The sequence below is a fragment of the Patella vulgata genome, chromosome 5 (genome assembly GCF_932274485.2).
Source record: "Patella vulgata chromosome 5, xgPatVulg1.2, whole genome shotgun sequence".
Taxonomy (NCBI): domain Eukaryota; kingdom Metazoa; phylum Mollusca; class Gastropoda; family Patellidae; genus Patella; species Patella vulgata.
In genome coordinates, this window is record NC_065883.2 from 4,594,144 (window position 1) to 4,621,893 (window position 27,750).

General features: G+C 35.7%; 1 protein-coding gene across 2 annotated transcripts in view; it reads right to left on the minus strand.

Annotated features, from left to right (window-relative positions):
- Positions 1–2,133: 2,133 nt before the first annotated feature.
- Positions 2,134–27,750, minus strand: part of LOC126822577 (von Willebrand factor D and EGF domain-containing protein) — a 35,050-nt gene continuing 9,433 nt past the window's right edge. The window contains exons 6-16 of one of the 2 annotated variants that reach the window (XM_050551525.2): positions 27,650–27,735; positions 23,740–23,803; positions 20,823–21,011; positions 20,385–20,587; positions 16,779–17,049; positions 15,441–15,590; positions 10,458–10,641; positions 9,691–9,881; positions 6,786–7,034; positions 5,221–5,320; positions 2,134–2,402 (exon numbers count right to left, since the gene is read on the minus strand). In XM_050551525.2, coding sequence (XP_050407482.2) covers positions 2,275–2,402; positions 5,221–5,320; positions 6,786–7,034; positions 9,691–9,881; positions 10,458–10,641; positions 15,441–15,590; positions 16,779–17,049; positions 20,385–20,587; positions 20,823–21,011; positions 23,740–23,803; positions 27,650–27,735 — 1,815 coding nt within the window. In that variant the 3' untranslated portion in view covers positions 2,134–2,274. Of the gene's footprint in view, positions 2,403–5,220; positions 5,321–6,785; positions 7,035–9,690; positions 9,882–10,457; positions 10,642–15,440; positions 15,591–16,778; positions 17,050–19,377; positions 19,653–20,384; positions 20,588–20,822; positions 21,012–23,739; positions 23,804–27,649; positions 27,736–27,750 lie in introns of those variants that run through there. The other variant, XM_050551526.2, reaches the window with a different exon arrangement.

A 27,750-nucleotide genomic window follows, 5' to 3' on the forward strand; every position in this document is an offset into this window, starting at 1 on the left:
GACTATGCAGCTGTCCTCTCAGGTCCCTTGCCTTACATAACAGACTAGGTATTTTCTTCACAGCGTCACAGTTATTCTAGCACTATTTTAATAATACAAGATTGACTTGTGTTTGTTATGCCTTATGGTCATAAAAGACAGCAAGTCTGACTTTATGCACGCTTTACAGGCGCTTAACGTAGCTAAACATTCAACCCGAAATTATCCATAGTCTTCGACATTCAAAACCCGAATTAGAATTGACATATTTTCACCAATATTGATGTTTTTATCTTACAGTGAAAATAAGATCTCCCGATATCCAATATTGAAGAAACAATGAAAAATTTAAAATCGGTCCGCGAAGTCGTTTTCTCGGTGGTCTCGAGTGCATTTTGTAATGATGCGCCTTGATAAACGAAGCAACCGTATACCGATGTTGACTGGACTAATTAGGCACAAATCCATTCTATTTGAACTGCTGAAGTTTTTCGTCAAACATAACTGATTCGAAATTACAATAACAATTTAAAAAATATATTTGTTGAGTCAAATTCAGTTCATATTACCAATAATGCTTTAAGTATTTAGACGAAAAATGCTTGAGGAAAATATATATGTAACATTAAGCGTGTGAAATATATTAGAACGTTATAAAATACTTAAGAACAATATCTAACATTCAAAAGGTAAAATACACAGGAAAGTGATAAAATATCTGTTATTTCTATATAGGAAAGCTATAAAATATTTGTTATTTTTACACAAGAAAGTTATAAAATATTTGTTTTTTATACACAAGAAAGGTAAAATACACAAGAAAATATCAAATATTTAAAGAAACTTTCCCACAAAAGTATTTATCGGGTGGTTATTTCCAACAAAAGTATACCAATTTTGGTATATAAGGAAAATATATTGGATTCCTTGAACAACACCCATGGAGCAGGCACAGGACAAAAATGAGAGGGTGTCACTAATTGACAGCCTTACGATTAAGGGCTGTCTGCTCAAGTGGCGTCAAAGGTTGCACGCGAAGATTGTCTGATCTCTCAGCGCTAAGGACCGCTTGATGTATATGTTGATAAATTTAATGGTGAGCAGACTAGGAAAAGGTGAGAGACTAAAAGGACAATATTGGTGTCAGTCATTTTAAAATATGTGCTAGAGCTCGTTAAATACATCCCAAATATAATTTTAACACAGAGATCATTGCTACGATAGCTGAGAAACAAGCACGTGAAGAAACGGGAAGTGACGTCAAACATGACAAACACGAGTTGTCTTTCTATATAACAGACTGAAGTAACGAGCGGTAACAGACAAACAATCGAAATTCATTTCACTGATAATTCTGTTGAAGTTGAAAAGTTATTATATGGGACGGTGGGAGGGTATCTCACAATTCAAAAATAGAATTGGCGGTCACTAGATAAGGGACATCTTTTATCTACTGACAGTCAATTCTTTTTTTGAATTGTCAGATATCCTCTCATCGTCTCATATAACAACTTTTCATCTTCAACTGAATTATCAGTGAAATGAAATTCGATCGTTTGTCTGTTACCGCTCGTTAATTCAGTCTGTTATATAGAAAGACAACTCGTGTTTGTCATGTTTGACGTCACTTCCTGTTTCTTCACGTGCTTGTTTCTCAGCTATCGTAGCAATGATCTCTGTGTTAAAATTATATTTGGGATGTATTTAACGAGCTCTAGCACATATTTTATAATGACTGACACCAATATTGTCCTTTGACCGTACAACAGTTTCTGAGATAAAAGCCACGGCGTGGGAAGTGGATAATCCGAGAATTTAATTAGGCTTCGATATTTATGATAAATGGACAGCCATAAAAGACAACCTCCGTCTTGGCACCCGTTGCTAGGTACCGCGACAGTCAAGTCACGTGATACAAACATGACTTATTTTAATAGATTTGTATAGCTTGGGGTATTTCCCCGCGAATACAATCTTTTGAGAAGGATTTGAAGCACAATTTTGATCGATTAATTAGTTTGAATATGTTTTTAGTCCAAATCTATGATCACATCATCCAGTTTGTGCGCGGAAAGGTATATTTAACAGGTAAAATACACAGAAAACTTTGGAAAGTAAAATACATAAGAAAGTTATAAACGACAAATAAACAAGAACGTTATTGAATATGTGTTATTTGGAAGGTAAAAAAAACCCATGAAAACAAAAAAATATGAAAATCGGAAATTTCTTTCTTAGGTGAGAGCAATTTCAATATTCCCTCACTCATAACGTCGTTTGCCCGGTGATTAAATATTAAAGCATGTAGGCTGCTGAACAAAGAAGTATCATTATTAAATTGAGTTGTTGTATAGCGGAACAAGAATCCGCACCACTCTTAGGAGTTGTGCCAACTTTGGAGCCTGTGTTGCCACCATTAGAACCTAAAAATAAATATTACATGTTTGCAGTTATGTACATAAGGGTTAATACGTTATATTACAATTTAGAATAGTTTATTTTTTTTAAGTTTAGAGTTTACACATTTGCATGCTATACATTAAACATTGTAGACCCAATTAAGCAAGTTTCGGACCGATTTTCATCAAAATCGTATAAACATATTGTGATCTCTAGAGGGTCGGTCCACAAAATGAAATGAAAGGATACGGGGTTTTTAAAATCCTACTGTTCTGCTCCTGCTGGGCTAATGAAGACGGGTGGGTCGGTTCACAAGCTACCAATGCGATTTGTTTTTACTATTAGGGGCAATTATTCATAAAGTTACTGTCCGATACGTGCCAAACCCTCAGAGATCTTTGGGATATAAACATATTTTAAGTTTCATTAACATCTGATAATTGTGACCACACACAAATGTGAATGGACTGAAGTACGTGGGCCAATGCATGATACGTCCACCTTTTACAACACTTTCTAACTAAACACAGCTTCATGTCAACAGATCCTTTTGACATTTGTAAATCCTGACAAGGATAGTCCTTCGAGTGTACGAAAAACTGAGGTCCCGTGTACACATTGGCGGGCACGTAAAAAATCCCTTGGCAGTTGGAATTCGATATAAGAGTATGGGCACAATTTTTATCATAGCACACCACATGGTGTATGCCCGGCTCATTAGTCCAGTCGGAGCAGGACGTTAAACCCCCATTTCATTTTCAAAATGTTAATAGGTCATCCAAAGACACCCAGTTTATACTACCGAATAGCTTTCAAATAATGACAGCCGATTGGCACACATCTTGTACTAGCGAGAAGTATTTGCTTCTTGACCAGAAACGCATAACAGTTGGTCAGCAAACTCGGGTGCAAAATATCAACTAATGTATATGTGCGTCCCTGGGCCCTGTTTCACACAAACTTAAACAAAAAATCACTAAAATAGATTTTAACTAAAATCAAAACGAAACTTTATAGGGTTCCCGCGGCTTCGTCAAACATTTTTTCAAGGATATTCAAGGATAAATATACGTCAAATTCAAGGATTTTCAAGGACATTTTTTAGCCTTAAGTTACAATTTTTCATCTTAAAAATAACCAACTATCGTTATAAAACTTCTAATCTAAACGGGATTTTCATATCAACTTACTATTATTACCAATTTGAAACAAAATTAAGGATCTCAACTGAAATTCAAGGATATTTTCCTATTTCCGCGAAATTCAAGGATATTCAAGACCTTGAAAATGAAATTTTAAATTTAAGGATATTCAAGGATTTTCAAGGACCGCGGGAACCCTGCTTTAAATTTTACACGTTTCACCAAGATCGATTATAACCTAAAATCCAATTTTAATAGATTTTAGTTAAAATTGCTTGCGCCCGCGCAGTGCACAATTCCGGTGAGGGCACTTAGGGTGTAAGCATGAACGCTTCGAAGCTGAAAACTGTCGCCAAGTTGAACTAACGGTTACAATACCAATGGGGGGGGGGAGTTTCATACGTTCTGGTTATGTTTGCACATGGTCAGACTGTCGTAGAGAGATGAAATAAATGCGTTTACTGCGTATTATTGGTTTGAAATGTATCGGTGGATTGACCTTGAACTTGCATGTCGCTTTCGTGACCCTGGCATTTGATTTACTCGCAGGCTTCAATGGAAATAATGCGTATCGATAAACTCAATCGCTTGAATTTCGTAGTTTTATGGTATTTTAGATGACCGAAACTATTGAGAATTGACACAAACGTGATATTTCTGACCCAAACGACTCATCTAGACTGTAATTATTGTGGAATTTTAAAAATATTTAACAACTTTTAACTAATACACCCAATAGTCAATGTTCCGATTCCTAGATTTGAAATGCCAGCCCCATGGACCCTTTCAATAATACTTTGAAAATACCAAAGCGCCACACTCCTTACTGAATAATGCCTATTTATCCTAACTAAATTAAAATGATTTTTCCCCAATATAAAATACACTTGGCTTCTATATAAAACTTCTCTAATTTACGCTGTGTAATTAACGAAAGCATTTATTAAGAAATAATAATAAATTTATGATGTTAAAATTTAATTTCAAATAGGCCTATAAAACTTTTCAATAAGAACATTTCAGATTATTGTTTTACCTTTTTATAAATCACCATAACCCCAAAACCATATGAGTAAATACTTTGCATATGGCATGTCTAGTATTATAGGTCCGTAGACCTTCTAATACCAAGAAATTGGCAATTTTAAACCATTGTAAGCCTACACGAAGATATTTTTTTATAGATAAGGGTGCTGTTCTTTCCATGACATTAGATATGATGTGGGTTCACGTTTCTTTTAGGTTTTTTTGTTGTTTTTTTGTCTATTAATTATTTGAAAATTGTATAAAATTGTCCCTAAAATAGTCTTGTGAAACGCCACTAATTTAAGTTAAGATAAAATGTTTACTTAAAATATTATTTTAGTGGTTTTTATCTAAAATGCTTAAAATCGTTTTGTGAAACGGATTTATCTTAAGTTAGGATGGAATTTTAGTTTAAGACGATTATAAGGAGATTTAAGTTTTCGTGAAACAGGGCCCTGGTCGAAATGTATCTTGACCTGCAAGACTAATACTTATGGGTTGGAGTTAAAGTTAAGATAATAATACCATAAAATCTGTTGATCAGGACAGCAGAAGTTGACATAAGTCATGTTGTATTTATGTAACTTCGATTTTCCGACCCGAATATCAACCTGTTTAAAAGTAACATCACATAAAAGAGCACATTACAAATAATCATAAAATTTCTACATACTTGTGAGTTGCCACTGTCCGTTGGTACATTGGTAGTCATCATTATTTATATACCTTTCACCAGTTTTATAACAGCGTTCCTCCGTATAACAATAATCGTCCTAGAATAGAAATCTATTAATGTCTAAGATTTAAATTGAGGTTTTCCCTAATCTTAATAGACTATTCATATCCGGTTTAAAATAATTCTGAAAAGTCAATTTAGAAATATTTATTACCAATGACTGTCTGTATTGTTTTAATAGGTTGATTGTCCGCGTCCAAGCTCGCCACACGTTCAGACAACTTAAATGTAGGATGGCGCACGCAATAAAAGTTTTTGTCTGATGTCAGGTTAAACACCCCGATCACGTTTTAAATAGATCAATCAAAAAGCAAAAATTTAGAACGGGAGATAATGTCCTTCCTAATGCTCTGATATTGTTCTTGTTATTACAGCATATATATATTTATAGTGCGCCCTTTCATATAAAATGTTCAAGGGCACTTTACAAAGTAACAATGTAATCATAAATAAACAACAAGATTATGGACATGTTAACGATTGTATAGAGCGTCTGATTAAATAAATGTGTTTTAAGTTGTTTTTAAAAGAATATAGAGATGTACTACATCTTAAACTAAATGGTAGATTATTCCATAAAACTGGTGCTTGATAACTAAAAGGGCGCTGACCATAAGAGACATGTTGAACCGTTTTGGGCTTTAAAAGTAGTTATTTTCGGCCAGGTGTATAAAGTTCTAGACGATCTGAGAGATAAACAGGAGCTAAATTATTTAAACATTTAAAAGTAAGTAACAAAATCTTAAAACCAATTCGATATTTAACAGGTAACCAGTGTAAATTATATAAAACAGGATAAATATTGTTCTTGGCTGCTCCTGGATCCATTTAGTTATAATTTTACAAATCCATAACCTTGTTAAATATGTTAAGTGACCGTGGAGTGGGCCCCTCTTTCACTAATTATTTAAACTGTGAGCAGGTAAACGATGTTTCGGTTACAAAGCAACACACATTTAATCCATTTGATCGAAATCCCCTGGGAGTAAAATCACAAATGCAAATTTGTTTTTACTCCCGTGGTTCGCTAGCCTGGAGGTCGGGTGTTCGATCCCTGCATTGGCCGAGAAAGTTCATCCAGATTTTCCGGCGTGGTTCTCACTTGTCAGGGATGCAGGACGGAGGGCCTGACACAAGGAAAGCTGTCTAGTCGTTCGGATGGGACGAAAAACCGAGGTCCCATGTACATATTGGCGTGCACGTAAAAGATCCCTTGACAGTTGGAATTCGATATAAGAGTAGGCCGTAGTGCCGCTGTCCGGGCAAAATGTCCCTCATAGCACACTGTATGGCGTATGCCCGTCTGCATTCGCCCAGTTTGGAGCAGAACAGTAGGACGTTAAACCCCATTTCATTTCATTTCATTCTTTTTTCACTTCCCTTTGATTCATTCAAATAAGGTATTTTATATTAAGAAATCTAGAAACATTTAGATACGTGCATTGTATACAGGCTGGTGATATCAGACTGTGGGTGGGGAGAATGAAGACATGAATACTTACAAAAATCCTACATTTCACGGTCGCGTCATCAATCGAACAGCTCATGCAATCAGAATTCATGATAACCACTGTTAACTGTCGACTGAAGAGTTGTCCATCATTGGACACAGCTACCCTGTAGCTTGGTATTGTTGCGTCTACAACGTGAACAGTTGCGGATCGTTTTTGTCTATTAACTGGTAGTGGACACGTCACTTCACCAATACTTTCAACAACTGGAGCATTTGTTATCTCTGCTTCTGCGTTTGACTATTAAATACAAATCAGTTATAAATATCTACGCCTAGAAATAAATCACTTAGTTGCTAGTGAACACACTAAATGTCAGGGGTGTTGGGACCGGTCGTTTACAACTCGATAGTGTGCGCAATGATTGTGTTTACATTCATGGTGAGGTATTTAGTTTAAGTTGTAATTATGGGTAATAAATGGTCATGTGACGGCTTTTTGGAGCTGTTACTTGACCCATCGTTGCTACAAAAAGTGACGTGTTTAGTTTTGATTTGGCTAGAACTTAATACTTTAAAGTCTCAATACCACTCTTGTTGTAACTGAATAATATGTCCCAAACTTTATTCTGGTCAACAAATTGTACTATTTTACAATATTTTAATTAATTGGTGATACAAATTTCATCTTAACACACCTAATTCAAAAAATTGGAAAAATCCAACTAAATGATTTGAAAAGTCTAACGTAAACCTTTTCAAATGTGACTTGGATTACACAACAGGTAGGACACTTAAACATCTAGTACTTCGAATAAGGCTATTATTCATTTTCTGGAGCTGTCAAGCCAGCAAGAGTGTTATTGTGCCTTTAAGAATATTTTAATACATTAGTATTATGTTTATTGTTTCTGACATTCATAAAACATCAAGTTTTAAAACTCATGTAATCTTTATTTAATCTTTTACAGCTTTTATAACGCATACCCCGTCGTCATTAGCCTAATCAGAGCAGAACAGTGGGACGTTAAACCCCATTTCATTTCTTTTCAATTATAACACATACCCACTGTTAGTTACTTGTCCTTTGTGCTCGATCTAAAAATAATATTACCGAGCAAAGGCAAATATCACCAAACATTAAACCGGATGTTAACATAATAAATAAAGATGTAGTCGTTAAAAAAACCCATAAATTTCTATATTCCATTGATGAAATTTGGGGAGTGTCCCTTTAAGAAATCCTAAATTATTATCTAAATTGTAGATACTATCTATATCTAAATTTAATGTGCTCATATTATGATTGCAAAACTCTTACAGTCCCCCGGTGGAGGCTAAGAATAAAGCTATTTCAAATTTGAATACAAGCACTAAAGTGCCACTTTCGGCTTTTATGTCTCAGAATTTTACCAACTGGACCGAATGAGATAATTTTTATACTTCCACATTTTACCGTTGACGTGTTAATTGTCGCGCATTTCCGGACGTCAAGACGTCCGTTCACATTCGTTTGTGGACTCTCAAGAAGTCACCATTGTTATCCAATTTTGATGAAATATATTTATGTATCCTAGGCCGAAGGATAAATTCGGTTTTGGTGCGAATCGGACCGCAACTGTATGACCCCCTCCGTATAATTTTGAAATATGTGCGATGGGCAGCCCTCCAGGGCCACAATTCTTGTTTTTGTTAATAATGTCAATGATCATGGACCCTATACAGTCCATAATTATTGTACCGATTAGATGAAACTTCTTCTGCATTTTGGTGCGGCAAATCGTACCTTCCGTTATGGAGTTACGCAAAATTTCAAAAGTTTGTGGACCCTGTTTTTTATGCAGCTAGGAGCTGCAATGTTATCATATCCTATATTCAGCATATTAATTCTAAAAGTTTTCGAATAAAATATCGATTAAATCAAAGCAAATGCATGATGGCATTAGGGGACAATGTTCCTTCGTATAGTAATCAAACATTGGTGTGATGAATTTACAAGGGGCAGGATCAGCACTGAAGACGGTTAGCTACTGCACATTTCAATAGCAAAACATCGGTGGAACGAACAATCCATGAACATTTGCATATGAACAAGATGTCTGCCCGATGGGTCTTGCTGTTGTACATTAATCTGTAATATCATTTTTGTAAATTGTAAATCAATTTTACTGTCAGTGATCCCACCTCGCTGAAAGCGGACAATAAATTTATTTACTTCACACAAGATTCAAAGTAGGGAAATTGGGTTAATAATATATTAATAATGTATATACCTATGCTGAAATATCAATGCTAGGACTAAGCAGCTCCTTAAAAATGAATATCCCGTTAGTTGCAGATTTTGTCAGTCAGAGTAACATATGTCCACCTAAAGCTTTTTCGTCACTTAGCTGAGCTGCAAGTTCTAATAAAAAACAAAATCCAAAATAATTCGAGAATTTTACTGCAACCCACCAAAGAGATCTTTTTTTCAAGCGATATTATTTTATAGCAAACTTTAACGGCAAAATGTGATTCAAGTGTGAAATGTCAAGTTTAGACAAACAATATTGAATTTGGCGATACAATCAAGAATGATGCAGTGCGTACACTAGAGAATAATTTTAAAAAAAAGTTGATGTCAGAAATTGTTAAAAATCTATGGGTTTCTGTTTTGTCTGATGACAATTATAATCTCTAGATAGTTAACATCAATTGTTGATGGCTTACGCACCGAGTGGGCGATCGATGGCTTATGGCTAGCTAAACATATCCAGCAAAAAACGCAAGTGTTTCCAAAGTTTCAGTAATAGGGTCATTAAGTCTCCAACTACGAACTTCCCTATAACTAGCCAAGCACAATCTCAAAGATGTGACCTGTAGACCTTGTTCACGAAGTGTGGACAGACGGACATGGATGAAGACAATACACTTCCGAATTAGATAAAGTCTTGTATAATTGCGATAGATCTCCGAACCTCGAGCAGCAGCAGTCGGCATTTGAATTTGTCAGATTCTACAAAAGGTCCACCAAATACTGCAATCTCTTCACAACTGCCATCTTTGCGATCACAATACCCGTTCCCTTCCAGACTATCGACCAGAGGTGGTTGATTTAGATCAACAGAACAATCTGGTCCCGAATAACCATCATTACAATCACAGGTACCTGTTGATTACATAAATTGTTCATGCAGAATAATGATAAAACCATGTGTAAGAGATAATGTGCCAGAATAAGAGTTAAATATAGAATATAAGATCATATCAAATCAAAAATGTATATGTTCAGAAATTATTCAAATCAATCAGTTTGAACTTGCGTTCATTTTAGTCATGCAAAAATAGTTATGAGTATAAAACAAATAAAGTAATAGCAATTCTGCCATGATTCCTGTAGAAACAATTCGATGGTGTGTGTAGATATTTTGTAAATAATCTGATTCGTCATCCTCCCACTCCCCTAATCGCTGATTTACAGTAGTAATTCAATAGTACTAGTATTAATGAGTTTAAGACCTATTATTGCATATTCAAGAAATCATATCACTATTAAGCACTGGATATCTTTGGGGTGTTTCAAATTCCGTAGCTTTTAATGAAAAGATATGGTTGGGTTAGGCTTTTCTATCACATTTGATAATACTTACTGATATAATCGGGGATTCAATTCCTGAACATTCAAATCATACCTTGCTACAGAAGCCATGTACGATAATTCAATCAACTGCATACATATTCTTACCATTAACACAGACACCTCTATCAGAACACTCTGCAGGACAAGCTACAGCTTTCACCATTTCTAACACTGACGGTTTGTCTGGACTGGTTTCCTGTCGAAGAGTAACATTCATTCTAGCCTCACGTAAACACTGACTTCTTATAGAGTTGACAGCAGCCAACGAAAAATGTGTTGTTCCACTCAGCTTAAATTCAAAATAAAAACAAGAATATTAATACAAAATTTGAAAAGATAGAATAGAAAAAAGAACAACATTGAACGGAATAAACGACAGACCGTGCAATCATGTTAGCTTGTTTCGTCCATTCCAATTGTAATGCTTTGTTTTGGTAATGTGGTATTAAAGGACAATATTGGTGCCAGTCATTATCACATATGTGATATTGCTGGTTAAACACATTCCAAATATAATTTTAACACAGAGATCATTGCTACGATAGCTGAGTAATACAGGTTTCCTGAATCCGAAGTGACAAAAGCCTCTATATAACTGACTGATGTGACGAGTGATAACAGATACACGGCCGAATTTCTGTTCACTAATAATTCCTTCGAAGACCAAAAGTTGTTATGCGGGACTGTAAGAGGATATCTGACAATTCAATAAAGTAATTGAATGTCATTAGATAAGAGAACACGAGAAAAATAGAAATAGTCCGTACATTCCCTTGTTTATATTATAAAAACATGGTAATGCACGGACTGTTTCTGTTTTTCTTTCATCTATGGCAAAGTTTGGGGGCATTTGTGTGGAACTTTTCACCACAAGAGTTCCACAAGATACTGGGTTTCTGAAAATAAATACATTCCACAAGACTTTCGACTTAGAATAATATTCATAGAGTGTTTTGGGTCTGTGGTGTATTTCACCACAAGATTTCTTCTCATACCTCCCTATGTGCCTGTGTGGTACCACATTCCACAAAATTTTCGACTTAGAATAATTTTGATAGAGTGTTTTGGGTCTGTGGTGTTTTTCACCACAAGAGTTCCACAAGATATTGAACGTAGAAAAAAATTTCAAAAATTTCTTCTCAGACACCCCTCTGTGCCTGTGTGGTATTACATTCCACAAAATTTTCGACTTAGAATAATTTTGATAGAGTGTTTTGGGTCTGTGGTGTTTTTCACCACAAGAGTTCCACAAAATATTAAAATTTATATAGAAGGACAACTCGTGTTTGTCATGTTTGGCGTCACTTCCCGTTTATTCACGTGCTTGTTACAAGTCTCCCGTAGCAATGATCTCTGTGTTAAAATTATATTTGGAATGTATTTAACCAGTTCTATCACATATGTAATAATGACTGACACCAATATTGTCCTTTAACTAATGATGCAGAAATTTTAGATACTGTACAAGGTACACATATTTCGTTTGATGAGGTCCCAATTCAAAATTATACACCAGCTCCTATAAGGTTTAATTGAGTTAGCTTGTAAAAAATTATTGTCTTCAGATAAAAATACTATAAGAGATGTTTCTGTTGTTTTAGGTCTAATAACTTCAAGTTTTTCGGGGACTAGGTATGGCCCCTTATATTTCCGAATTTTGGAAATGGAGAAATCTGCAGCTTTAAAAATGAACAAAGGTAATTTTGAGGCAATAATGGTCCTATCAGATTTATCTAAAAAGGATATAAAATGGTGGATCAACAATATAAAAATTGAATATGATTTAATTGATCATGGCTTGCCACAGGAAACAATTTTCACTGATTCAAGCAAAAAAGGGTGGGGGGGAGTGCATTGTAATTCCAATACAGGTGGTAAATGGACCCCAAATGAAAGCTCTCACCACATTAATTATTTAGAACTTTTTGCAGTTTTGCTTACTTTGAAATCTTTCAAAGATACACTTAACAATAAACATGTTAGAATTATGATGGACAATACCACTGGCATTGCTTGTATTAATCATATGGGTACTAGCCATTCTCAATTATGTAATTCGTTAACAAGAGAAATTTGGGAATTCTGTATTTCACAGGGAATATGGCTGTCTGCAGCTTATGTCCCTGGTGTTAAGAATACCATTGCTGACAGGGAATCTCGTGTTGATCGTCGAGAAAAAGAATGGAAACTTAACAGTGTTTTGTTGCAAAGTGCACTCGAAATGCTGCAGGTTTCTCCAGATATGGATCTCTTTGCATCACGCATTAAAGCTCAATTTGACAGATACGTAACTTTACGGACCAGACCCGAATGCAATGGCCATTGATGCATTTTCATTAGAATGGAAGGATAATTTTTATATGTTTCCTCCTTTCAGTGTATTAACCCAGGCTCTACAGAAGATCGAAAGGGGTAGAGTTACAGGGATTGTAATATCTCCTTTCTGGGCAACCCAGGTTTGGTTTCCCATGCTGTTGAGATTATTGATAGACAGTCCAGTGTTATTACCAAAGGGGAGGAAACTCTTGCACCTACCACAAGAACCAGACATACCCCATCCAATGTACAAGAAACTTCAGCTACTGGCATGTCACTTATCAGGAAAGCCCTTGTTGAGGGAAAATTTTCAGGGACAGCTTCGGAACTCATCGTCGTGAGTTGGCGATCTAGTACGCACAAACAATACCAGACATATCTCAAGAAGTGGGAACAATATTGTGTGTTTTGGGAAATTAATCCCTTTACTCCGTTATTAGAAGATGGTGTAAATTTTTTGGCTGAACGTTATGATCAAGGATTAGGCTACAGCTGTATCAATACAGCTCGTTCAGCTTTGTCTTGTGTTACAACTTTTGATAATGGTAAATCATTTGGAGAACATTATATTGTGAAAAAATTTATGAAAGGTGTGTTTGAGAAGAGACCTTCGTTACCTAAATATTCCTTAATTTGGAATGTAGACCATGTTCTAATGTATTTACAATCATTGACACCTTGTGATAAATTATCTGGGCTATGTTACTGATGAATTTATGTCCCCAGTTTCCCAAATCAATATTATCATACGGAAAATGCATCATCAAATGAGATCTACTTCGAGAATACGCTCTAATCTTAATACTGATGCTTGCCAGAGTGTTGTTAGAGCATTAGTAACGTCGCACATGGACTATGCAAATTCTCTTCTATTAGGAGCACCAGAAACAGCTTTAAACAGACTACAAATAGCGCAAAACAATGCTGCACGTCTTATAACTAAAACACGAAAATTTGATCATATATCAGATAAGTTACAGAAACTCTATTGGCTTCCAGTTCGAGCGAGGGTTCAATTTAAAGCTCTTGTGAATGTGTTTAAATCAATTTATTCTGACACCGCACCCAGTTATTTAAAAGAACTCTTTGATTTCTATATTCCCCGGCGATCCAACCTTCGGTCTTCAAGTGATCGTAGCATATTGAGGATCCCCAAATATAATAAGCGTTCTGGTGAATATGCTTTCTCCGTCAGAGCAGCTAAAATGTGGAATGATCTTCCAAAAACTCTTCGAGAGTCCTCTTCCATCCAGAGCTTTAAGACTAACTTAAAAACATACTTATTTCCAAAATGTTTTTGAACTGTTTTGTTGTGAATGCGCTTAGAAACACTCATGTGTAATGAAGCGCTATATAAATCAAACAATAATAATAATAATAACAATAATCTCTTAGAGATTTAACTTTAAAAAACTGTCATGTTATTAGCTTTACTTACAGGACAAAGGTATCAAACTCTTCATTGTCTAGATACTGAACATATGAAATTATCAGATTCGAAATGTGTGTTTTACGTGAATCATTTGCTTAAACAGTCCAAACCTGGAAATCATTTGGAACCTATTATTTTGAAAGCATATGCTCCGGATACGAGACTGTGTGTAATAACTTATTTAAAACAATAGATTGAGATTACTTCCAACCTTCGTGGGGAATGTGTTCAATTGTTTGTTGGTTGTAATAAACCACATAAAGGTGTTTCAAAAGATATAATCAGTAGATGGATTAAATGTGTACTTGGTAAATCCAAGCGCATAGTACACGTGCTGCAATTACATCCTGTGCAAAAATACGCGGGTTATATTTAGACTGTATTATGAAAGCAGCTGGTTGGAAAAACAGTAGTACATTTTCAAAATATTACAATAAATACACAAAAACAGAATTTTTTGGTGATATTTTAACAGAACTGGGTTGATACACTTGCTTAAATTGTGCATTTGTTATTAAACAAATAAATGATGTAACTGTTACTGCTTTTACGTTCATGAACACCTGCTTTAAACTCTCACGTGACTACGACGTCAGACTATGACGAGGTAGAATTGGATAATTAAACGAGCTTACCGTTAGGGAAGTGAAGTTTGATTGTAATTCTACCGAGTTGTAGTCTGGAACGGAGTAGTCATGTGCCCAACCCTATTTGTTAATCCCTCCCGTAATTATTGAAGGATGTGTTCCTTCACTTGCTTTGAATACTGAAGACTGATGGCTTGAGCGCTTCTCACATGACTACTCCGTTCCAGACTACAACTCCGTAGAATTACAATCAAACTTCACTTCCCTAACGGTAAGCTCGTTTAATTCTCCAATTAAACAAGTAATAATTTTGAGATAAATCCGATGCACACGCATTTACAACGACTTCCTAGAATTTGAACAAATTGTAGTCTATATGGTGGGACTTTGAGCGTTTTGATTATTTATGTGTCAATTAATGAACAACAGGCAACGTTACAGACTTATTCCTATCTACGTTCAGGTATACACATAAATGCACAATTAAAACTAAATAGATTAATACCTTTCAACACACAGTTACTTATTTATAATACTTTGTTAAGTCATAGACTAATTAAAGTAATAACACCTCCAAATGTGTATAAACTATGGAGTATAGCTAAATTGAACGAAAAACGAATCTTAAATTATCCAACATGGCGTTTTATTGGGGTTATTTAAACTATTGTGAAGCTTCACAACCAAAGGACATTATTCTATGTGTTTAATAGTAAAGAAGACTATAGATTTGATCACGTGAGTTTTATTTACCTGAATATGAAGAACACAATTTGCCATGGGAAATGAAACATCGACGTCAGGTACCTCTTTACACAGATTAATCATATTTGAAGACTTAAAGAGATTGTCACAATAATCCGTAGCAGACTCATGGGTCCATCCATTCTTCCAATTTACATTCTGTAATGATACGAAATCGTTATAAGATATCGATGACATGTCTTGTACAGTGATAAATCCACCTAATAACTGTAATACTGTAGTATTTTCCGATGTAATGAATATATACTCTTAAAAAAAGTTGGGGATATTGAGAAACAATACAAAACTGCGGAAATGCACTGCTGTTTTTATTAGAGGTAACCAGTAACATAAACAGTTCATATGAGCGGCTTATCTGATGGCCCCATTTCACTCGCAAAGAGATACACCGTTTTGTCTTAATAATGAGTAATTGCTCCATCAATCCTCAGATATTCAACAATTCGTCGTGGCATGCTCTTAATCAACCGTCCAATCACGATTTGGGGCACTCTGACCCACTCTTGCAGTGTCATGGTCAATTTTTGCAGGGTTGACGTTGACGTCTCCCGATCAAATTAAATATAACACACTAAAGCAAAGATACGCTAAACAGTAAATTGTATGCAAGAACCGATAGGAAAGCAAACATGGATAGATAAACCAGCACGCGGCAGTTTTCATCATCCCTTCCTTGAAGTGTCAAATTTTACAATGAACCCCTCCCACGTGTATGGCACTATTGCGTGTCGCATGTGCAGCTCAATGGTTCTGTTTGGGGCGATAAATTCTTCATCTGTGAACAAACTCTCAAAGCATGTCAAGTGTCCATGACTATTTATCATATCACAACCTGCATTTGCATTTGCATTTCAATATCCGCTAATTTTTTTTGAAGAATATATACATTGCATAGGATTTAGCTTCCTTAAACATTTAAATATTGGACGAGCTTCAGTGTGTGTGTGGTGTTTGAACAAACTATTACTTTCCGAGCTCCAGTTCCAAATTTTCGCCACGGGTTGAGCACCAGCTACTGAGGCTTGAACACCTGATACATCATTATTTTTGAAAAGTATATAATGCAAAAATAGTTATGAATTTTCAAACTAAAATGCGAAGAACTTGTCATAAGGTGTTTTAGAGCGAGTAAACATCCTGCCTGGTACACGACATCCATGCTACTAAAAGTTGATTTTCTTCTTCTACACGTTGATAAACATTAATAGAAATGTTATCAGTTTGTAAAAACAAATGACATCAAGTTAGCCACACGGAAATTTCAAGGTGTCGTTTTTAAGCGAGTTATTGCTTATCTTATAACAAAATAATGTATGTATAATTTACCCTTTTATTTCGTCTATGATTCACGGGCCGGTTTCTTATTGTGGGTAACGATCCCGTCTTGCGGGCTGGTGAAATGCAGCGTTTCTTGTCAACTGTTCTGAAGTCTACATCCTCATTACAAGTAACTGATTCGTTGTGTGGTGAACAATCGATTTCATTTGTGACGCCGCCACCAGGTACCGAATTGCATTTACATGTGGTATAATTAGGAGGCCACGCCCTGCGCATACCCAAGTTGTCTGAATTAAACATATCTTCACCAACAGGAGTCCTAGAAATAAACTGCCTCATAAGTAAGCATGCCAGAATATCCCGATGAACTTTCTCAGCTAACACTGGGAGCGACCCCCAGACTAGCGAGCCAGCGTCTTACTCACCTATCCACCGTGACTCCTGTATAGAAAGAACAGCCAGCTCTTTCTTTAAATCGCGCATATATACTAAGCAGCAAAAGAAACGTCAGGTTGGTATGTTAGGCTGAATAGACGCATTGCATAAATGTTTTTATTGTATATTTGTGACCACATCTCCAACTTTACCTGATCAATAAGGCTCCTTCCCAAACAGAGAATTAAACCCAGGAAATGTTCTCAAAAACACAACCTGACTTCTGAGATGGTAATGTGTTCTCCGTGATTTTTATATAACTCATGCTGCACGTGCTGTTCACTGGGACCAGCCCTATAAAATGCACCCCCATACCTGGTTGGATCATTCACGCTACAACTTCAGCAGCATGCCATGACTCACGACAGCTCAGAGGCGCTTGGACGACTCGACGCTGGCCACACTGCCCAAGCCGTTGCCAATCACTTCCAAGTCAATGTTCGGACCATCTACAGCCTTCAGCAACGCTTTCGGGCCACTAACACCACGGATGATCGCCCCGATCTGTTAGACCAAGGTTTACCACAAGGCGACAAGACCTTCATGTTGTGCGACAACACGTGCAGAATCCCTTCGCACAGGCATCTGAGACAGCACGTCCGACAGTGGGAACTCATGGAAGACCCATCAGTACCGATACAGTGCGCCGACGTCTCACCAGAGAGAACATCCATTGCCGTAGACCTTACCGTGGACCGATCCTCACCCCTCGCCATCGACGTGAACGTCTACAGTTTGCTCAACGGCACCAGAACTGGCGACATATGCAATGGAGAACTGTTCTGTTCACAGATGAGAGTCGGTATTGCGTATCAACTGTAGATTGTAGGACCAGAATATTATATGGCGTCGACGTGGCCAGTGTTATTCTGACCGATGTGTAATGAATTGACACTCATGCGGAGGTCCAACCATAATGGTTTGGGGTGGAATGGGCCTAAACCAGAGAGTGAGTCCTGTGGTGTTCCAAAATCTTGGTCCAGGGAGACTAGGCGGCATTACAGCAATGCGCTACATTGATCAAGCTCTCAGACCCCACGTCATACAACATTTCGCACGTCATCGAAACAACGTTTTCCAGCATGACAACGCCCGTGCCCACACCGCCAGAGTTACTGGGGACTTTCTACAGCAGAACGATGTCAACGTTATACACTGGCCAGCCCTTGTGTCAACATACTGTTCACAAAAAATTTGCTTTGATCTATTTAGAATCATTTGATTAAAGTGCCTCTCTGATTTTGAAATCGTACTGACGTTGTTTTTTTGCTGTTTAGTATATAATATGAATGTATATAAACTGATTTACAATCAACCGTTTCCATTTTTACTCTAATTTCAAATCAGTTAAGCCCCAATTGAATGGCAACCTCTAGCATCTGTTTATTCCAGTTTACACCGGAAGTATTTATTGCGCATGCTCTCCAGATACTTGGGGCTCGGATGGCCGGTCACCTCTGGCTTGTGGTTGTGGTTTCGATCCCTGGTGTGAGCGTATGTAGCTTGGAGATAGGGACGCCTTCTCAACCTCGTGGGTTTACTCTTGGTTCCTCCCACAGGAAAGACCCCTGCGCTAAGATAATAAAAATGAAAAATAAGACTTGGCTGCGACATCACCTTCGGTGGAAGCGGACGTTAAATACTAAGAACAACAACAACAGATAAGAATATGACGGCACCGTTTGACATGACTCGTTCTTCGAGTTCCTTGCTACAGATGGCGCTGAAACGCATTACGGTACACGATTCGTGTATCAATGTTTAAATGTTTATTTTGTCTTAAATATCAGAAGCTCATTTTTCCCGGGCAAGATCACATCAATGTTGATTTAAACCGACAAATGATTTGTGTTTTCAATGTCGAAGACTTTAGAGGAGTTAGAGACTTAGCTACTTTAACCTACTAAGTTGTTTACAATTGCTAATTCAACGGGCTATTTTTCTAGAATTATATTATAATCCTCTTAACATGTTTGATGTAGTTCCAAGTAAATTTCTGAACGGATGAGAAAGTTTGAGAAAATATGGGCATTATCAGTTACACTGCAATCAGTACATATATTTTATTTAGAACTCTACTATTTTTAGGTGAGTTAATATTTCGTATATAGTAATAATATGCCTATAATATGTTTTGTTATTAAGAGTATTATTTTTATATTACCTATAGTCTTTAAGTACTTACATCACATGATATTTGAAATTTCGGGCATAGTTATCCAAATAACTCTCAATAATGAGCATCGCAAACACTATTTACATGTTCTCTTCTTAAAAACATTGAAACCTACAGATACTGAGAGAGATCTTTACTTTATTTAACGATAATGTTTCAGATAGAGTTGTATGTCAAATACTTATATTACAAAAACCTATTCAGGTAAGCTGGCTGGGAAGACGGACGATCGATGATTCCGGAAATCTTGCCTTACACATAAGCGGACGACCTTGACCTCAAAATTTCTTCTTTGTTGAAGTGTACCTGACCTGTGAATAGGTTATGTTAATTGTTAGTAACATTAGTGGAAGTATATAAAAAAACATTTGTAATTTGACATTTGACTTTTACATTGACGGCATTATGTAATTATCATTTTAAAGTGTAACACCATTTTTGTTTTGTATCTTAGGCATTTTCTGTAATGTATGATAACACTTTCAACATATATCTAGTTTTGACCATTAAATCCCGCCATAGATTATTATGTCATTATCATTTGTTGTGTATTTGTTATCACCAACTCGTCATTTACTACAAACCGTCCCCGGCTATATAGAAGGAAACATTAAACATATATCATGTAAGAACTAAATCTGCCTATTGCAATTCTTTCTTTGGGAATTAAATGTTATCTAAATTATTAATTAACTTATCAATACCATGATATTTAGTGGAGTTGAATACGTTTTGTGATGGATTATTTAACGTGAAAATGGATAATCGAGACCTTGTTTATTACCGTACCAACGGTACCAAGTTTCAGCACATTCTTTTTGATTATCTATTTTTTTAACTATTATAACGCTGACTCTCAGCTTAATATAAAATCGCTATTATCGCGGTTCAGAGTGAAGCAATTTGAATTAAATTTTCAGCACATTCTGTTTTTATTATCTATTTTGTAACTATTATAACGCTGACTGTCGGGTCTTTATTTAATCTTACCTAATGCTCCTTTAAAGGCATATTGGCAAATAGGTTTTATTAGTTTTACTAACCTCCAGGAATCAAAGAAAGATTCATCGTCAGTGGTTATACTTCCACTTCTTAATACTAATTCGTTGTAATTCATGATAGTTAAATTACCACACAGCCCTCCACTCACGCCAAAATCTACCACAGATGGATTCATAAATACATTCAGGGTTGATCCCGTACTATTAATATATATTTCAAAATATGCCCCTGTTGATAATATAATCTGAAAATCCATAAAAAACGTTAATAATTTATGATGAAAATATAGAAACAAGTTTGGTTGAGATATAAAATAAAACGATGCCAATCAACCGTTGGTCACTTGAAAGCGTTGTCCGGATTGGTATACGACGTCTCATCGATCAAAGCGGAACAATGTCTGTAATTTCAGTCTTGGATTCGAATGTCGACTTTTGCAAGGATAGACACTTCAAAAAGATATAAACATATATTATTACCCTGTAAATATCATCAATTCCTCTAACGTCGAGAATATCACCACCATCATTACACAGAATATAATCAATAAACCAATAATCAATGGAACAATGATTTATCATAAAAACTGTCTGTCCAACTCGAACGACTATACCACAAACACAGTAGAGATTCCCATAGTAAGAACAGTGGTAGGCTTTTATTTGAACCTGAAAAAGCAAAATAATAAAATGAAATGGCGGGTTAAACATCCCACTTTTCTGCATCCACTTTTTAAAAAAAAAACAAATCCACTGGGCTAAAGAAGACGGACATACGCCATATAGTGTGCCATTAGGAAAATATGCCCGAACAGTGGCGATACCTTCAAGGGTACTTTTACGTGCATGTCAACATGTACGCTGGGCCTTGGTTTGTCGAACCTTCTGAAAATGTTATCCAGCCAGTGTTTTACTCACTGAGCCACAATGGCTCCTTGATACCGAAGAAACTAGAAGTATTGGGCAGAGGTAATGGAATTCAGATTACCACATTCCTCGTTAAATTCAGGTAATTTAGTGTAACCCAGAAAGTGGGAGGTGTTCCTATTAGGATTTAGTACTAGATATTCGTGGCATGAAACGGCTAGGATGAATACAAAACACATAATGAGCTTTCTGTTGGCCAACATTTGCATCTGAAGAGTATGGAGGCTCGCAGCCTTTGATGTTTTACGATGTTTAATCGAATCATGAGATTCTCCCTTATTGTTAATATTGTTTGAAGCCTCGGTCACCCAGAAACCCCTAGTCTTCAGCGTACGGCGGATTTGGGATCGTTGTCAATATTTGACGAAAAATTTCATCGCCCATGCGTAACTGGGAGTTTTATGTGGTTCATTATCCAGTATGTTTGGCCAAGTAAAGTAAGGGTTGCCCACATTGCTGCAATAAATCCCATAATTCTTGCATTGATATAAACAAACATGAATCGTGACGACGAATTAGGATTTATTAAAATAAACAAAACAATATAGACATGGCGCATGACGAGAGAAATTTTACAATAAAAACTTTTGAATGGATTTTCTGAAATGACATTCTTAAATTACTTCCATGGGCGTCAATAGCTTGTATTAGGACTAGGTACCTCTCTTAGACTTTGTCTATGATAATGTAAAAGACCGGATAATCAGATTCTTCAGAAAATATAGTTAGTTCCCTCGCACATGATTCTTTTTCAATTGCTTTTAATGACAACATATGAATCTAAATTTATTTTATTCGGTAGACTGTAGGCCTATTATTGTGTTTGTAGATTTTATTTGTTTTTAAATGTTAAGTTTATGGTATGTTTCCAAATTTCATAACAAAAATTTTATTTTGCTCAATTTTCAGTTGCAATAAGCTTTTAATAAAACAGTAAGCCTAATACTGTTATGCTATTCAAAATCACATTTCCCCTTTTACTGGTAGGCCTTAATCCGACCAATAAAATATTTACTGAAGCCCTATCACTAATTTTAAACCATTTAGTAATTCAAAATAATTTTAATTTACTCTGTGATTATCTAGTAATAGTATGCTGTATGGTTAACCTCAGTTTGTATGGCAGATAATTCCATAATAGTACACAGTATAAATTAAAATTTATATTTCTAAATAATCAGTTGACAAAAAAATCACAAAAATAAAAGTAACTCTGAACACAGATCAGACCTAATGGCATTGATATGTAGAGCAAACTTCAGATTTATAATAATTTAATATATTCTTGTGCAGTAGTGTAAAATGGACAATTTCATAGTGTTAGGGGGCCTATAAAGGCCGTCAAAACATTACATGACACCCAGAGCAATATGCAAAATATTGTTTTTGGTTTATACTTGTTTGTAAAAAGAGAAACCAATCAACTCAAATAATGTTTAATGAAAAATGTTATAGGCCTATTTAAAATAGAATTTTAATATCTTTAATTATTTTATTTTTTTAAAAATGAAAGCCTACATTAATTAATAGAACAAAAATCATAAAAGCACACCTTGAGTCAACGTTGGAGCCAAAGGTATTTTATCTTGGAAAACAACCAACGGCTCAAATCTGTTTATTGGAAAACGTTATATGCCTATTTGAAATTCAATTTTTATATTCTTAAATTATTATTTTATATTTGAATGAAAGCTTACTTTATTAACATAACATAAATAAGAGAAGCACGCAGTGATAAGATCTAGAAGAAAAAGGAATTTTTCTTTGGGAGAAAAAATAAATCATGTTGATGTTGAGTAAAATAGGCCTTATCCAAAAAAAGGCGTGACACTTTGACATTTTCAAATGGCCCATTTTAAGGTGTATGGAAATTACATTTCAAATTTAGGAATGGAAACAACAAGTATTTGGTGGAATAGTTTCAAAGTTAATAAAACCTCTTAAAAATCGACAATAATTTACGGCCTTGATTAGACCAATTCGTAAACCGTCACAAATGCCGTCTCTCGTCTCCGTCTCACATCAGTCTGGCCCGTACCACGCTTTATGCATGTTTTAAAGCATGTTTTAAAGATATGAATCATGTTTTATAAATTCCCGAAACACACACACAACTAACATAGTATCATTGTATGTGACAATTCTCAGTAGTTTTGTTACCGAAAATACTATAAAACTACGAAATTAAAGAGATTTAGTTCATCGATATAGATATCGTAACGGCGTTGAGCGAACTGTCAGTGTGTGTTTATTACAGACAATTCCCAAGATGCATTGCGCGTCGATGTGTTTCTATGGGACGTAATGCGAGTCGCCACTCTGTGTATTTTTAATCTGTGAGACACTGGTCCTTATAAAAACACATAGAGTCAAACTCTTCACAATCAAATATCAACAACTAATATTCAATATAACGGATGGCTTAAACCTGTTATGAGATTTAGCAATATTAACAATAAATATAGTTTACCTCTATGTTATAGTCATTATTCTGATACATGGTAAATGTTTCAGGAATTGAAAGTAACACACCACTGAAATGTATAAAGATAAAAATATGGAACGATATTAAGAGATCATGGAGGGATATCACATGCGTGTTCTACAGCCCTTCTCACAGTGATTCCAAAAACAAATTCACGGCCATCAAGATAATTCAGATGTTGGATTTTTTAATTGATAACATCTTTGTTGAATTTGGAGGGGAAATATATCAGCAAGTTGTTGGCATCCCCAAGGTCACCAACTGTGCACCTTTGCTTGCTGATCTGTTTCTCTATTCGTACGAAGCCGATTACATAAAGACGCTCGTAAAAACAAATAAACGATCAGTCAGACTTTTTAATTTCACTTATCGATATATTGATGACGTTTTATCACTTAAAAATCCTAAATTTAGTGATTATGTAGAATTCATATATCCTGATGAGCTCGAAATTAAAAACACCACTGACAGTGACAATTACGCTTCCTACTTGGATCTGCGTCTCGATTTTGACAATTGCAATAAACTGAGTGTTAAATTGTACGATAAACGTGATGACTTTGACTTTCCGATTGTTAATTCCATTTATTAGTAGTAACATTCCAATATCACCAGCTTATGGAGTGTTTGTGTCTCAGCTAATCCGTTACGCGAGAGCTTGTTCTCCTTTTAGTCTGATTTTTTAAGTAGATCGAGGCATTTGTCATCTAAGCTTCAACTACAAGGATACTTGCGCACTAAACTTATTAAAACCTTTAAAAAGTTTTATGGCCGTCATATTGATTTGATTGGTAAATATAACGTGTCTCTCTCGGCTATTATTCTAGATATATTTAATTGACCCGTATACTATTACTATCTCCCTGATTATGTCTACTACATCGTTAACACAGTTCATCGCGTGTATATTGCATACCGATAGTTCATTGGCCAATCACGCTATTTTACCGACATTTCGCCTAATAGTTTGGATGCAGCTATGACGGGTGTGGCGCCAGGCAGGGTAGGCTTACTCTTCCGGACACCTGTTACCACTGCTTGTCGTGTATTTTGTACACGAGGAGCAGTCCATTTGCTGATTACACTATTTCGCTTGAATACACTATTTTGCCTATAACGTTTTTTAGGACTTCGAATTCTGTCTTATGGTTTGGATTGTTCGTACTTGGTTTTATTTTAATTCGATACATGAGATATCTCAATGTTCATATTACCATGTTTTCACCATGTACAGCAACACTGAAAGATGGCACATACACATGTATGTACAAGACTGATAGCCTATAGAGCTATTACCGGTTTCGATAAAAAAAAAAACGGCAATAACTTTTTAGTGATTGATGTGGTACCATTAATTTCGATACGCATGACCCGGCGCTGCCGGGGTTGAAAGTAGTATAACTCTGAATACGGAAGCGATAGTCCAAACACCACCAGGCGTATGTTTCCCTCAGCCGCCAACCCTGCCCAAACGGACAGACGACAGTCACAAATATTAGTATATAGCTAACTCTGGCCTGTAGAGCGATTACATGACTTTGATGAATCACTCTACGTTACATTAGAGTTCATGCAATGAGTAGTTGGGCGAGTTCAGTAATTTCGACAAATATCTCAAAATAAACGCGGGCTTGTCTGTCCGAAACTATATAAATTTCAGCAGCAGCAAAGTCATATTATTGTCAATAAATCCATCAAGGTAAGTTTCAAATAACTCTAAGAACACTGTACTGGGTTTTTAAGGTATAATGTGACGGGAGAAACCCAAGAAGATTCTTCCTTATAGCCCAATGCACGTTCTTCCTAAGTTTTTAAAAATCCTATTGAAGTGTCCAAAATATATGATTTAAATAAATACGAATCTATGGGGATTCTATGCATTAACTTGTTGTCCCAATCGCGTTCAGAAGCTTTAAAAGTCAAATTATGTAAATGTAATGTAAATAGGCAAAATTAAATAGTATTCCCAAAGGACCATCTCGCTGAATTTAAAATAAATTATATGAAGAATTGTTTTTATATCACATTCACAAAATTTTCCTAGTCCGAGCATAAATAGAGAGATAACTCCTAGCTTTGTGAATGAAGAAAAATGATCCTATTAAGTTTTAACAAATCACAAGAGCTGGAAGAGTATAGGGTGTTCACAAGAAATGTCTGACAAACAAACACGGGCGACAAACACATTAAATACAGCCGTATCTCTACGTGAATATGACAATATCTTATTAATTTACGGCAGTTACCCGTGAGTGTCACAAAAGTCGGTGTATATTCACACTGGTATTGATGTATATTTCAAGACCACGGGTATTACTAAATTAATAAATGTATCTTTTGTTATTTTTGTTTATTACAGTTTATACTAACTGTTTTCGGTTTATGCTAGTGAAGTTCGATTTATAACAATTTTTGTAGTTTATTAGTAAGATGTACATTGATAGATAATATTTGCTAAGTCTGAATCTTTTATTATGTTTACATGTGTGTTTTTTGGTTGCGAACAAGATTGTATTTCATAGGGGAGGTGGTGGGATGAATTTGTATAGTCACTCTAATGATGGATTTTGGGAGAAGCACACATTCATTCAGTGGTTATATTATTCATGGATCATTTACGATATTTTAACTGCATGGCTCGTGGTTAGTACATACAATTATAATGCTAGGTTTCCATCGTCTTCAATAGAAGGCCTGATCTCGCTTTAACTACGTACATTTTATCAGGGCCTTCATGTAATACCCTGCACATTTCGGCACTTATTTCGATTGGGTACAAGCCCAGCTTGCTTTGGGTGCCTATCACATTCCGCGGTCGTCGCAAATACCAAGTCTCGCGCTTTCAAGCTAAAATGTCCACCTGTGATAATCGAGTTGCACAATTCAAGGTTTATTCAATGTCAAGGTTTCCATGGAGGTCGCGATGTCGCAACCTCTGATTGGACGCCCACGTGTCTGTAACTATACGTTCGGGAATTGTGAAGTAAACAAGCAACGTCCAGATGTTGTCAAACTAGCAGTCGTTGCTTCAGGGACATGGGTTTCCACTGTCATGCGATGCGTTACAATAGGATTGTCCCTGTTATGCCCACGGTCTGCTACGTGCAGATGCATTCGGATACGTTCGATAGGATCAACACGAATGCTACGACTGACCTCAATATATAAGACTTGATAGGATCACCACGATTACTCCACAATTAAAACCACGATTTCAATCGTAGCACGAATCGTGATAGTGGGAACCTAGCTTAAGTATTATTTGATTTTGTAATGTTGAAATGATATTTTGTATTATCTGTTAAACAAACTAGACAAAATAGTTACTGTGATTTTTACGGTTACATTGTTTTTCTTTTATTAAGGCGATCAAAGTGAATAAAACTCATAATAGGATAGCCATCGTCAACTCGTCATGTGTCACTGGTATTACGCTCATTAACACCGAAAGACGGAAATGTGAACTGATCTACGGACATTAAATGGTTAAACATACATTATGCAAGAGCTAAATCTGCCTATTGCAGGTCTTTCTTTAGGCCTGACATTTTATATAAACTATTAATTAGACATTTATTAATAAAACAAAACAATAATCAACTCTAGATGGCAACGAATACTAAAAAGATTTTAACTAGATAAGAACGATTCGTCATTTAAAAATTTAATTTAAAAATGGGAAAGCGAGGCTAACTCTCGAACATACCAGTGCCCTGATAACTGGGCTCAGAATTAAGTAATTTGAATGAAAGTTTCAATATTGTCATTTTACATTATCTATTTTTGAGCTATTATAGCAAGAATGGTCAGCTCTTTATCTAAACCTTACATAATGTATCTTTAAGTGAGGTGGCGACAATTCATCTAGGTATCTATTCATTATATGAAACGTTACCTTTTACCGAAAGTGAAAACAAATCCTCCGCTTAATACAATGCAATGTCGTGATTCTATAGCCTTAGTATCTTTTATTACATTCACCTAAAAAAAAAGGCA